Raw genomic sequence first — 12175 nt, forward strand, 5'->3', positions numbered from 1 at the left:
TTGGGGGGCTTTCGTCATTATGCGGTGGATGGTGAAACAAAGAGCGGTGAATTTACTAAAAAAAATATTTGTTTTAGAAATATATTTTTTATAGTTTGTTTTTTTACAATACATTTAAAATTTTATTTGTGAAAGCTTTAAGCTTTGTTTTGAGAAAGCTTAAAACTTTATTGCGTGAAAGCTTTTAAAAGTTTTTGCAACTATTAAGAAAACCTCATTCATACAAGTGGTTTTCCTGGGCATTTTATTTATATACCAATATTGATATTTTAAAAAGCTTTAATAAAAAACGAAGCTTTCACAAAAATCAAAGCTTTCATGAAAAGCATTTTTGCATATTTTTCAGATTACTATTCAATATTAGAATGGAGGAAGCACGGACACATGCGTCCTTTTGTAAATCTAGTTTATCTCATTTCGAATTTTTCGGTTTTGAAATAAGTTTATAGACCAAAAAGCTTCTCTTTTTTCGCTTTCGGTAAATTTAAAAACTTCATTGGTGTACTCGAATATTACTATTTTCATTCTTCAACTAATAAACGTCTTTCGAATTTAAAAACTTTCACGCAGCTTTTATGTATGAAAGCTCCAAAGGAGTTACTCACGAATTTTCGAAAATTTAAGGTGTGTAGCTTAACTAAGCTTAAGTCACTCCCAGTTTACTCAACTTAAATTACATTTAAACCCACTGTACCAAACACACACACTGGATTCAGCCCTTTACAACAGTTGCCACATTGCCTTGCCTCTTATTTATTTGCTTGCGTTGTCTTAAATCGTAACTTTGTTGTTTTTATTATTATGATTATTTGTTGTTGTTGCTCTGGTTATGCTCATTTGGTAGATTTGTTGTTATTGTTTTTGCTTTGCCTTCACTGTTTTGTTGTTGATTATTAAAAAGTTATTACAACATGTTGTTATTGATGTTGCTCGTCGGTTGTGGTGGATTTATTTCCATTTTTAACCGCTTTGCATGCGAATGGTGGGCTTGAAGGTAGCAAGTACTCATACAAAAGGCAACAAAGTGAGTATTTACGAGGCAAAAATGAGCCGCCGAAGACTGTGAGAAGGTAAAAATGGGCGAATCTTGTTTTCTTACAAACATATGTGTTTGTTGTTGTTGTTGTTGTTTAAGACCATAGCAATGCTTTTCGATATGTTTTTTGCTGATGGTGGTGTAAGATCGGCAAGCGTAATGAAATGGGCCGCATGCGTTTCGAGTTCAAAAGACCGCTTCAAGAAATTGATGATTATGATGAGGAACAGAGCATCCATAAACATTATATATGTATACTTTGATATCTGGTATATGTGTGTGTTTCGGAGTAATTTTATTTGTTTTCACTTGTCTATAGTATCATGCGTTTTACTGCCGCTAAGCCACTTTTAATGACAGGTAGTTGAGGCACATATACATAACTACATTTCTTCTCACTTTGATTTATTTCAGCTTATTTTCAGTTCATTTACTTTTATATATTCGACATTGTTTTCTCATTTTTCTGTTTTGAGGTTTTTTGCCTCGAAAAAACAAAGACCGGCGCTTTCGCACTTGTACTTGACAGTTGAAATTGACGAATTGTTTGCGCGTTTGCAGCATTCACGTGCGTCTGCGTGCGTTTTTGCTGCTTCCACTCCCAGTTTTTATTACGCTCATTTCGAAGTTTCTTATTTTACCGTCTTGTTTGTGTGTTTTCTTTAAAAATTTCACAAAGTTGTTAACCCAAATACGCGCCACATGGCGGCAATGATTTCCTATCGTTGTGCCGCATACAACGGGGTTTTGATGGAAATTTGATGATCTGATGATGAAGCACATACACAAAGGCATTTAGCTAAAATTATACATATCAGAGTGTATTTCACGGAAGATTGAAGTATACTAATTTCAGATTTTTTATATAAAATTTTAATTTTGAAATTTTTTTAAAATAATTTTTTTTATATTTTTTTAATTTTTGTTTATATTTTTTTTAGTTTTTCTTTATATTTTTTTAAATTTTTCTTTATATTTTTTATTTTTATTTTTTATTTTTTATATATATTTTTTTAACTTATTTTTAATTTTTTGAATATTTTTTGTACATATATTTTTTTTTAATTTTTTTTTATTTTTATTTATTTTTTTAATTTTTTTTAATATTTATTTATATTTTTTAATTTTGATTTCTATTTTTTATTTATATTTTTTATTTATTTTTCATTTTTTCAATATTTTTTATACATATATATATTTTTTTAATTTTTTTTTATTATTTTTATTTATTTTTTATTTTTTTTAATTCTTATTTATATTTTTTAATTATTTTTAATTCTTATTTATATTTTTTAATTATTTTTAAATATTTTTAATTTTTATTTATTTTTTATATATTTTTTTAACTTATTTTCAATTTTTTTTATATTTTTTATACATATATATTTTTTTAATTTTATTTATTATTTTTATTTTTTTATATTTTTTTTTAATTTTTATTTATATTTTTTATTTATTTTTAAATATTTTTAATTTTTTTAATATTTTTTATACATATAAATTTTTTTTTTATTTTTATTTATTTTTTTATATTTTTTAATATGTTTTTAAATTTTTATTTATATTTTTTATTTATTTTTAAATATTTTTAATTTTTTATTTATTTCTTATATTTTTTTTAAATTTTTTTTTTAATTTTTTTTTAATTTTTTCATTTTTTTACACATTTCACATTATTTACACAACTCCCAGCCAGTATTGCATTTCACTGCTGTTGCCACACACTTACTTTGTTGCTAATACCTAAATAATGCTCATATACTTTTTTGTCTACTGCGCATGCGCGCATATTCTAAGCCATGCAAGCGCTCCAAGACCGCCTAACGCATACACACACACATGTAAAACTCCTGTGTAAATATACATTTGCTTCGTTGGCGACTTCGAACCGAACTGCACTCCAACTTCCATAATGAAACGTAATCTTAACGACATTTGCCATGTCACGTCAGTGTTTATTGTACGGTTGGCGCACCTACTGCGTGTAGTGCACCCTACCCCCCTCCGTACACCCGAACCAGCACCCAACTCACCCCAGCGCGCTCCAACGAACTGGCGCTGCAGCACTTCCTAGAAGCGCACAGCTGCGTCGCTTAATGCCGTCTATTAGCTGCAACACGTACTTGCGGCAGTATGTGCCTTAAAGTTGTTTTTGTTTCTTTTTCTGGCCAACTCCACACTCATTGCTTGTGAGATTGTGTTATTTATTGTAAGCTTTATTTGTGTTTATTTCGCTTTGTGCGCACAATAAGGGCCACTCGCTTGCATTATTTGTTGTTGTTTTTTTTTTATTGTTTTCTTCTATAATACATATATTTCGTCTAATATTTGCCCAGTGTTGCAATTCATTGTCGCGCCGCCATTATGACTTACCAATTGTGCCACGAAAATTGCAAAATTAATCGTCGGCGCCGACCGACATCGTTGCCACCGTTGCACCGTTTTGGCACTGTCGACCACGCGGCAATATTTATGAGCGACCACATGAAAATCTCAAAATATCCGCAATTGTTATTGTTATTTTATATGCAACGTCAGTCTGTAGCGTTGAATTAGTGGCAGTTGTCATTGGAGGTGAGTGTGTGCCACAAATCAGCGCGAAAATGAATTGGTTTATGGTTTTGTGAAGCGGGGTCTGTGGTGTGGTACGCGGCGACTCATTGTGAGCTTGATTTTGGATTGGATTACGGTCTTGTGTCTTTTAAGCCTTGTAAGCGAATAACAAAAGAATCACCAAATAATCTTAATCCATACAATCTCATCAGTTTTCCGTTTAACGAGTATCATTAGAAAATAAGCGACTTCAAATTAAAAAAAAAATTAGTTTAACGGTATTTCAATCAATTAATGGTTTCAAACCTCCATCAAAATACAGCTTATATTTTCCAGAAAAAATGTTATTTCACCTTTGGGGATTCCTTCAGTTAAATCTTATGAGAGTTGTGTGTTCGTTTGCAACTCGCTTATAAAAAAGTATTTTAAATTCATTTAGTATAAATAATATATAGAATATTAATCAAAAAGTCAGCTTATATTTTTCGACTCAACAACCTCTAATGAAACTTTATAAGAGTTGTGTGTTCGTTTGCAACTCGCTTACATTTTTTTTATATTTTAATGTATTTAATATAGAACTATCTTATTTGTGTTTGTATATTCTTCTTTCATTTTTTTTTTAATTTTTATAGTCAAAACTCTTTATAAAAATCCTAATTAAACCTCCTCTCCTCTTCATTACAGGCTCCTCATGCTTATCTGTGGGTTGTAAAAATGGCGGCACGTGCATGACACAAAGCAATGGACACAGCTTTTGCAAGTAAGTTCAAGTGTTTAATATTATTATTATTTAACGAACAAAATATAATTGTTTATTTATTTATTTTCTGTATTTTATGCGCCATTAAAATATTGAAAAGCGCCAAACAATGCGCGCAATTAAAACATTATCAACATAATAGCGTAAATTTCAATGGATTTACATATACTATTTTTCTGTATTGTTATTTGGGTATTTACGCATGCGCGACATATTTGGCATTTTAATGAAGCCACATTAAGTGCAGGGGTGGCAGTGTGAACAAGAATGTGTGAAGCAGGTTATGATAATTTTTGGTTTGTGTTGACAGGTTCATGATATGTTAGTGGCGGGCGGAGAGGTATTAAGTGTGTTGTATTTAAGACAATAGAGGAGAGGAAAGTAGTGGAAGTAGAAGAAAAATGTGTGTGGAGTTGAAATGTGACTTCAGCATGTGTAGAAAAATTTGAAAAAAAAATTAATTTTTCTTAGATTTTTTTAATAAAAATTTCGTATAAATGAAAAATGGATTCTACGCAGACTAAATAAATATATAGATTAAATAAAATTTATTAAATTTTTTTAGTAGCAAAACACACGTACTTTAGTATATTTAAAAAAAATATCTTCAAATATGGTTTAAATTCATATATTATATTTTTTTATTAATTCATTTTTTGTATATTTTTTTATTAATTAATTTTTATCATTTTATTTTTTTTTTATTATTTTCAGTTTTTTTTTGCATTTTAATCATTTAATATTCTTAATGATAATGTAGTTCATGAATACATGCTTACCGCAACATTTTAACAATCGAAAATTAATCGCTTATACCCCACATAGTTTTAATATATATTTTTATTTTAAATATTTTTTTTTGCTTAATTCCCATAAACCGCAGCTAAGCGGCGCTAAATGCCTTTTAATACTTATGAATAATGCATAATAATATAACTTTATTCATTTAAAAAATATAATACCTTTGGTTTAAAATTTGCTATCGACTCTTGTCAACCACAAAGACACCGCAAATCCACAATTTGCCCATGAAAATCATATTTTTTGAATGCACCGCACTCCACGAAGACTAAAATAGGTATTAAGTGGATTTAGGTATTTTGATTATAGATTTTTTTTAAGTTTTCCGAGAGGTTTTTTGCAGTAATACTCAAGTACTTTATCATATATTGAAAACAATATCTTAAAATGTGGTGAAATTTTGTTTTATTTTTTATTTAATTTTTGTATAATTTTTTTTTAGGTTTTATTGTTTTATTTCTTTATTTTTCTAAGATTATTTTTTTCCTATTTTTTATTATATTTTTTTATTATATTCTTTTATTTAATTTTTGAATAATATTTTTGATAATTTTTTTTTGTTTTTTTTTTGTATAATTTTTTTTGGGTTTTTAGTTTTTTATAATTTTTTTGTTTTTATTTTTTATATTTTTTTTGCTTTATTCTTATTTTTTTTTATTCTTTTATTTTGTTTACAATATTTTTTTTTCGCATAATTTCCCATCCAGTTGCCTAATTTCCGTTGTCAACTCAATTTATTTTATTTATTTATATTTTTAATTTATGCTTTATTACGGCTACTACATATTATTTGTGTCTGATTAACATAACCATTAATTTTGGTGCTTTACAAGCAATGAAGTGATTTTATTGTGACTACCAATGCGATAATGAAATAATGCGAGCGAATGCGGCGGCGCTTTTGACTTGCTGCTAACAAACATTTAGGCAGTACTTACATAGCTACCTATAAAATAGCTAAAAAAATATGTAAATTTGGGCTTTTAACTGCCAATGACCGATCAAGCCACGGCTACACATACACACATCTACATATGTATATATGTAATTGCCACTAAACTGTATACAAAACATACATACATATATTTATTTGCATTGATGTCTTGCTTTATGGCCGCTAATTCGTTAGCTACCGCTGCTTACTAAGCTTAATTGTTAATTTGTTGATGGGCCAACAAATGTTTGGCAGTCTTTTCAATTTTTAATTTACAATGGCAGATTGTTGTTGGCCATGCGCTGCTATGGGGTTTATGGGATTTTCTGCGACGGCGAAATGGTTGCTTTGATTAGCAAAAAAATCAGAAAAATTAAATGAAAAGAAGTACGAAACAGAATTAAATTGTAGCTAAACAGGTTAAGCGGCACATTATCAGTTGGTATAATTACATGCTCGGCTTACTCATCGCTCTAAAAATGTTATAGCTCCACAACACACACATACAAACATACATATGTACTTTAACAGTAGTATATAGAAGCCTTGAGAAACTTACTGGAAATCGAATTAAAACGCTATTCATTTTGCTGGCTGCTCGCATTCCACGACCATCAGCAGTTGAACTTGAATGTAAGAGTTGAGTAGAAGTTATAAAAAGGCACAAAAAACGGTCAAAGCAAAGCAGCAGACAGTTAGCTAGCCAGTCAGCCACAGCCAAGCAACCAGTCAAAAGGGCAAATAAGGCACAGCCGTGGTTCGAATGCAATCATTAAATCTTCACAAACGTCTACCGCGCTCATGTGCCACTCCACCTCCATTCCCGCATTTGCGCTCTTTCTCTTTATACCTCACCTTTGTTTTTTCTTCAATCGCAAGCCAAGTCTTTCATTTGCTTTACTCACTCATTACAAAAACAAAAAAGCAAAAAAAAAAAAAACATTTCAAAGTACGCCGATCGCGCCAAAGCGCTTGTGATCGAGTTCCGTGTGCTATGTGAAAAGGTTCCCAAAGGGACTCATCAACGTTGCCGCAGAATGGCACAACCAACAACGAAACATCGAAATTGAACGAGTTGAAAAAACGAAAGTCTTAAGCAGCGCTCAACATTGATATGTACTCGGGAAGGGGGACAAGCAAGCAACAACAATGGCCTAGTGGCACAACAATGATTCAATATTGGATTTTTCGCTTGAAATATGTCTGCAGTGGTTATTGAGAAGGTTTTTTTTGTTTTATTGAGCAACTGAAGGTATGGTCACCATATAAACTCAGAAACAAGAGGCGAGCGACGAGAAGTTAAATGAGTTTGGGCGTATTTATGGCAATACAATTATGAAGTGTATTGAATTTCATAATTAAATGAAAATTTTTGGTGTTTAAATTAATTAAAATTATGCTTGAAATCATAATAATTATATGATATGCATTATTGTACTATATAGCGGAAATTTGGGTTAGTAGAACCCCGTAGAAATAATATGCTTGGGAGACGGTTTTTTAATGATTTTATTCTATGAAATTTTAGTGATTCTCTGAGAGAGATCCCTACAAACCAGATAATATTAAATACTTCTTATACAAAACTAGACCCAGATTGAAACATCTTGGAAGGCTAACCTTCGGTGAACCTAGCGAATTGGCTAGAATTGACATTAGCCGACTAAAGAAGTAACAAATTCCAAGCGTTTTGCTGAATCTTAAGGATCTTTTATCCATTAAGAGTTTATTGGTATCAAAAGGTCGGCGCTCAAAACTGTCTAAGTGAGAGCATCTGTATATGCAAAGATCTGCCTACTACCCTAACCTAACCTATATATATATATAACTTAAGGAAATATATGATTCAGTGGGTAATTAGAACCATCATGATGACGTCACTTTAGCGACAATTTAGTATACTCTTGATTTTCGCTATATTTTCAAGAATTTTGGAATGATTTTTGTAGAGCTAATTTCTGGAAGACGTAAATTTGAACTCTTCTGTGACCCCAACCTTTCTTAAAAGTAATCAATATATTACAAACAGCAATTATAAGTGACATATTGATTACTTAATTGCCTGAAAATAAATTTCAAAATTCAAAAAACTTGAAGAAAAGTAATGAAAGGAACCAAAAAAGTGTAAGCAATAAGCACTAAAGCCTATAATTTAAATAAAAACTGCAACAACAACAATACTTTAATTTGATTTAATTACAAAAACTCAACGCTATGCTATGTTATGTTACGTAGCACATATGCTTTACTGGACTACAGGTTCAACTCTTGTGTAGTTTAAGAAGCCAATGGAATTTTTATATTTCACTGCTTCTTTAATTCAAGTATTGCTATGCAGTACTGTTAGCTTAACGCTTGATTACTCACTGTGTGTGTAGAAGCAAAGTAAGCCAGTTTATTGAGGATCTTCGCGTAATTACAGACTTTCAATGGATTTTTGTGAATATCCATACATAAATCACAGCTTGATGGCAGCACGCGCTTTTGTCATGCTCTCGCGCTATCTCTCTCTTTGCGCATGGCATGATGTTCATGGAGTCATCAGCCATTCAGACTATTAACTTCATACGTTTGTTTGGCTAAATTATCCAATGTATGCTTACATTGAGGCATACAAACGACCGCACATTACATTCATATATCATCGACAACATCATTTCTGAGTATGTTTATTTTTTTTTTTTTGATTTTTTTGTGGGAACATTATTATTTTCTTTTTGACTGATCGTCAAGTTTACAGCGTCGTAATTACGCAGCAATACACGTATGCGAACGTAAGCCGCTTTTACCTACATATTTTCTTCTTCTTCTTCATTGTGCATAACAATCATATACATATGCACGGACATGTCAGGCATCACATGAGTCCAGTAATCGCTGTGCTTTTCTTTTCATCCCAAATTGAGCACACACACACACACCGTGTCCAGGTTAGCCAAACGACAATCGAGCCTGTCAGTTATGCGGCCGTTGATCACTGACCTTTCACGCGTCAACTTATCCTCACATATGTATATACAGCTCTATGTGGATATTTAAGATTTATAATCGCATAAGAGTATGAGTTGTGTGTTGTATGCACTCACGCACGAATTGACGTCCCGTCACAGTCGCCATGAAATCAAAATTGATTTTAATGATGTTGAAATCTTTAGTGAAATGTTGAAGAAATTAACGCTGATAAGCCATTCTCCTGCGGCAATGGCGGATAATAAGACAAAAAGAAGGAATAGGCAGCTTAGTAGTTGCACAATGCATGTGAACCCATGCGCTTTTAATCCCATAATGCATTCAACAGATTTTGTGTTGATTTTTAAACATGAAAGCTCAATCCGAAATAATGAAAGCTCTTTTATTTAAAGCTAAATTCAAGCAAATACTATTGATTTCTGTAACGAAACGCTTTTTGCAGGAACTAGCGCTACATTCAAAACTTTCAGCAATGAAAGCTCAAGTGAAAGCTCATAGGAAAAACAAATCAGAATTGAAAAATCTTCAATTTTTTATGCTGAAGAGTATTTATATCCAAAAGACGTTAACTCGATTATTTTAAATTCATAGAATATGTGAAAGCTATTAGTTTTTAACGGAATAACTATGATTTGTTTGTAATTATAATATTTTCTTGATTTATTCCTTTGACTGAGGTATGTTTCAGCTGACAAATGTGCTTTTGGCTGCTTAAACAAAAATTATACATTTTTCTTTAAATATAAATTAATGAAAGCTCAAGTAAGAATGAGTGAAATTGAAATTTTGGCCCGTAAACCTTGTTTAGGCTGCTCGGATTTTTTTCTAAGATAAAAAAACGAATGAAAGCTCAATTACTAGTAAGTGCAACATAAATTTTGAGCATAAATTTAACTTTAAATTTTGAGAAGTCCGTATTTTATACGTCAAATGCAAATCTCAGCCGTTGCAACTGCCGCATTTAGCACTCACTTTCAACCAACCAATTTTGCTACCCGCTTTTAACGCGTCACACATTTCACTTCAGGCCCCATTTGACAGTTGATTGACAGCTTTATGAGCGCTGTCATCTTCAAAGCATTTTTATTGGCACGAATTTTTGCAGACTTGCAAAATTCCCCAAACGTCAAAGGATTGATTTCTTTCTTTCTTTGCCTTTTGTTGTTGGCAACAAATTTTTGAATTATTCCCAACTAAATGCGCTTTATTAAATTGCCAGCGGCAATATGAGTAATATACATACATACATACAGTGGAGCTCTCGTTGAAAGCAATCTCGAGTACATATTTACACATTTAATATGCATGCGTTTGCGCGTTGAATAATAATTGACCGGCTTTCGCATATCTCAGCAACATTGCCTGCACGTCGAGAATACGCCCTAAAGCAAGCAATGAAATATACTTTACATTATAAATATGATTGTTATATATGTATGTATGTATGTATGTAAGCAATCTGATTTAAATGAATGTATCCGGGCGCTATGAGATAAGAAATAAATAAAATTTATTAAAATGCCAAAAATAAATATTGTGTCAGCGAAGTTGAATAATTTCAGTGGAATTCACTTTTTTCGATTACCTGTGATTCTTACGATCAATTGCGATCACTTCTCATTTGAAGTCACCCTAATGTTGTTTATCGAACTTCTTATGCTTACTTCATTACTTTTCTATATAAAAACCTTACTTTCGTTTGCATAAAATTAACTCATTTGAAAATGATCTGCAGAAAATTGTGTACTTCAGTGTAAGCAGCACTTAACGGCACTTCGTCTGACAAGCGCAGTCTCCAACACCCAGCACACAGCAAACCATTCGACCACATTCAAGTGGATCAGATGCGAAGAAATGCGAGCTCAAAGTAAGCTCAAGTTGCTATATATTCAGTTTAAAGTCTCTATATAGCTTAAAGCTCTTAGGCAACTTTGTAGTTGAGGCGCGTTGATCACCGATCGCGAACGAGAGATCTTTTAAAGTAGAAATGTGCGATCAAAATAATCGCAAAACAATAAAATTATAATGATATAGTAAAATCAGCATGAATAAGCAAGAAAATATATTTATTTCCACTCGTAAAGCAATATATGCCACACTCGCTTGCTTGCCAAACATACTGCAAACTGCCGATCGACGCGCCGCGGTGCTTTACCGGTCGATCACATTATCAGTGATTTTGTGCTTACATTTACACTTTGTTTGCCTAATTTCTTTGAGGTTTCTCTTTATAAAACTTGAAAATTATTTGCTTGATCGCAAAGATCGTTGATCGCGTTTGGTATATTCACTTTTTGTTTGAATATGAAATTGTTCACTTCTTATTGGAATATAAAATTAAACTTTTACTTACAAACTCACAGAGTTACAAACATAATTGAAGAAGAAACTGATGACACGACGAAAAATCTTCTACTTGATCTATGTCCCAGTTCAACGCGTGCATCCAGTACAATAATGCCTTTGAGTTCATTTTAGCTTTTAACTGCTGATAAAGCTTCACAGCCGGGCCTTAGGTGGTCTTTTGTAAACTGTAAACATAAATATAAATCTATATTCCTTCCTTGATTTGCTCATTTGTGGTCTATAAACGCGCATTGATTTTCATGATCTTGCTACATTGTCTGCAGCTGTTGGAACCTTAAAATGAGTTTTATGCACTTTTCACTAGCACAGCAATTTATTTTGTGCTTTAACTAGTATGCACATATTTGCTTTTTCGTTCGTTGAAAATTTTACGTTTTCGTCTTGGTGCGATAACATCGCTTGAACTCTGGCGAACGTTCGATCGGCTCTTATGGTTATTGCAGTGACTTTTATTTGGTTTGTGCTTTTGTTATAGATCTTGCCAGGCGCATTATCAGCGCTGTGCTTACATTTTATTTGCCCTGGTTTTCTCTATGTATGCTCAACTAAGTAACATGATTTGCTTACAAATGGTCCGAATTTGGCGTACGATTTGGGATTAGTTCAAATTTGCATTCGGATTTTTGGCGCATATGGCTACGGATATGTAAAGTAGAGCTCATTTTGATTTGGCTAATGATTTGTAGTGCTTATATTAGTAATAGTTAGTTATAGTTATTTAAATAGCTTCGTAAATGTTTAAAAATAAAGT

General features: G+C 31.7%; 1 protein-coding gene across 1 annotated transcript in view; it reads left to right on the plus strand.

Moving 5' to 3' along the window:
* The window catches only part of LOC105214659 (neurogenic locus Notch protein), a 132756-nt gene that overhangs the window by 41536 nt on the left and 79045 nt on the right, over nucleotides 1-12175 (plus strand). Inside the window, exon 2 of the mRNA XM_011188209.3 lies at nucleotides 4277-4352. Within this exon, the coding sequence (XP_011186511.2) occupies nucleotides 4277-4352 (76 nt within the window). The remainder of the gene's footprint in view (nucleotides 1-4276; nucleotides 4353-12175) is intronic.

Source organism: Zeugodacus cucurbitae, chromosome 5 (assembly GCF_028554725.1).
Source record: "Zeugodacus cucurbitae isolate PBARC_wt_2022May chromosome 5, idZeuCucr1.2, whole genome shotgun sequence".
Lineage (NCBI taxonomy): Eukaryota > Metazoa > Arthropoda > Insecta > Diptera > Tephritidae > Zeugodacus > Zeugodacus cucurbitae.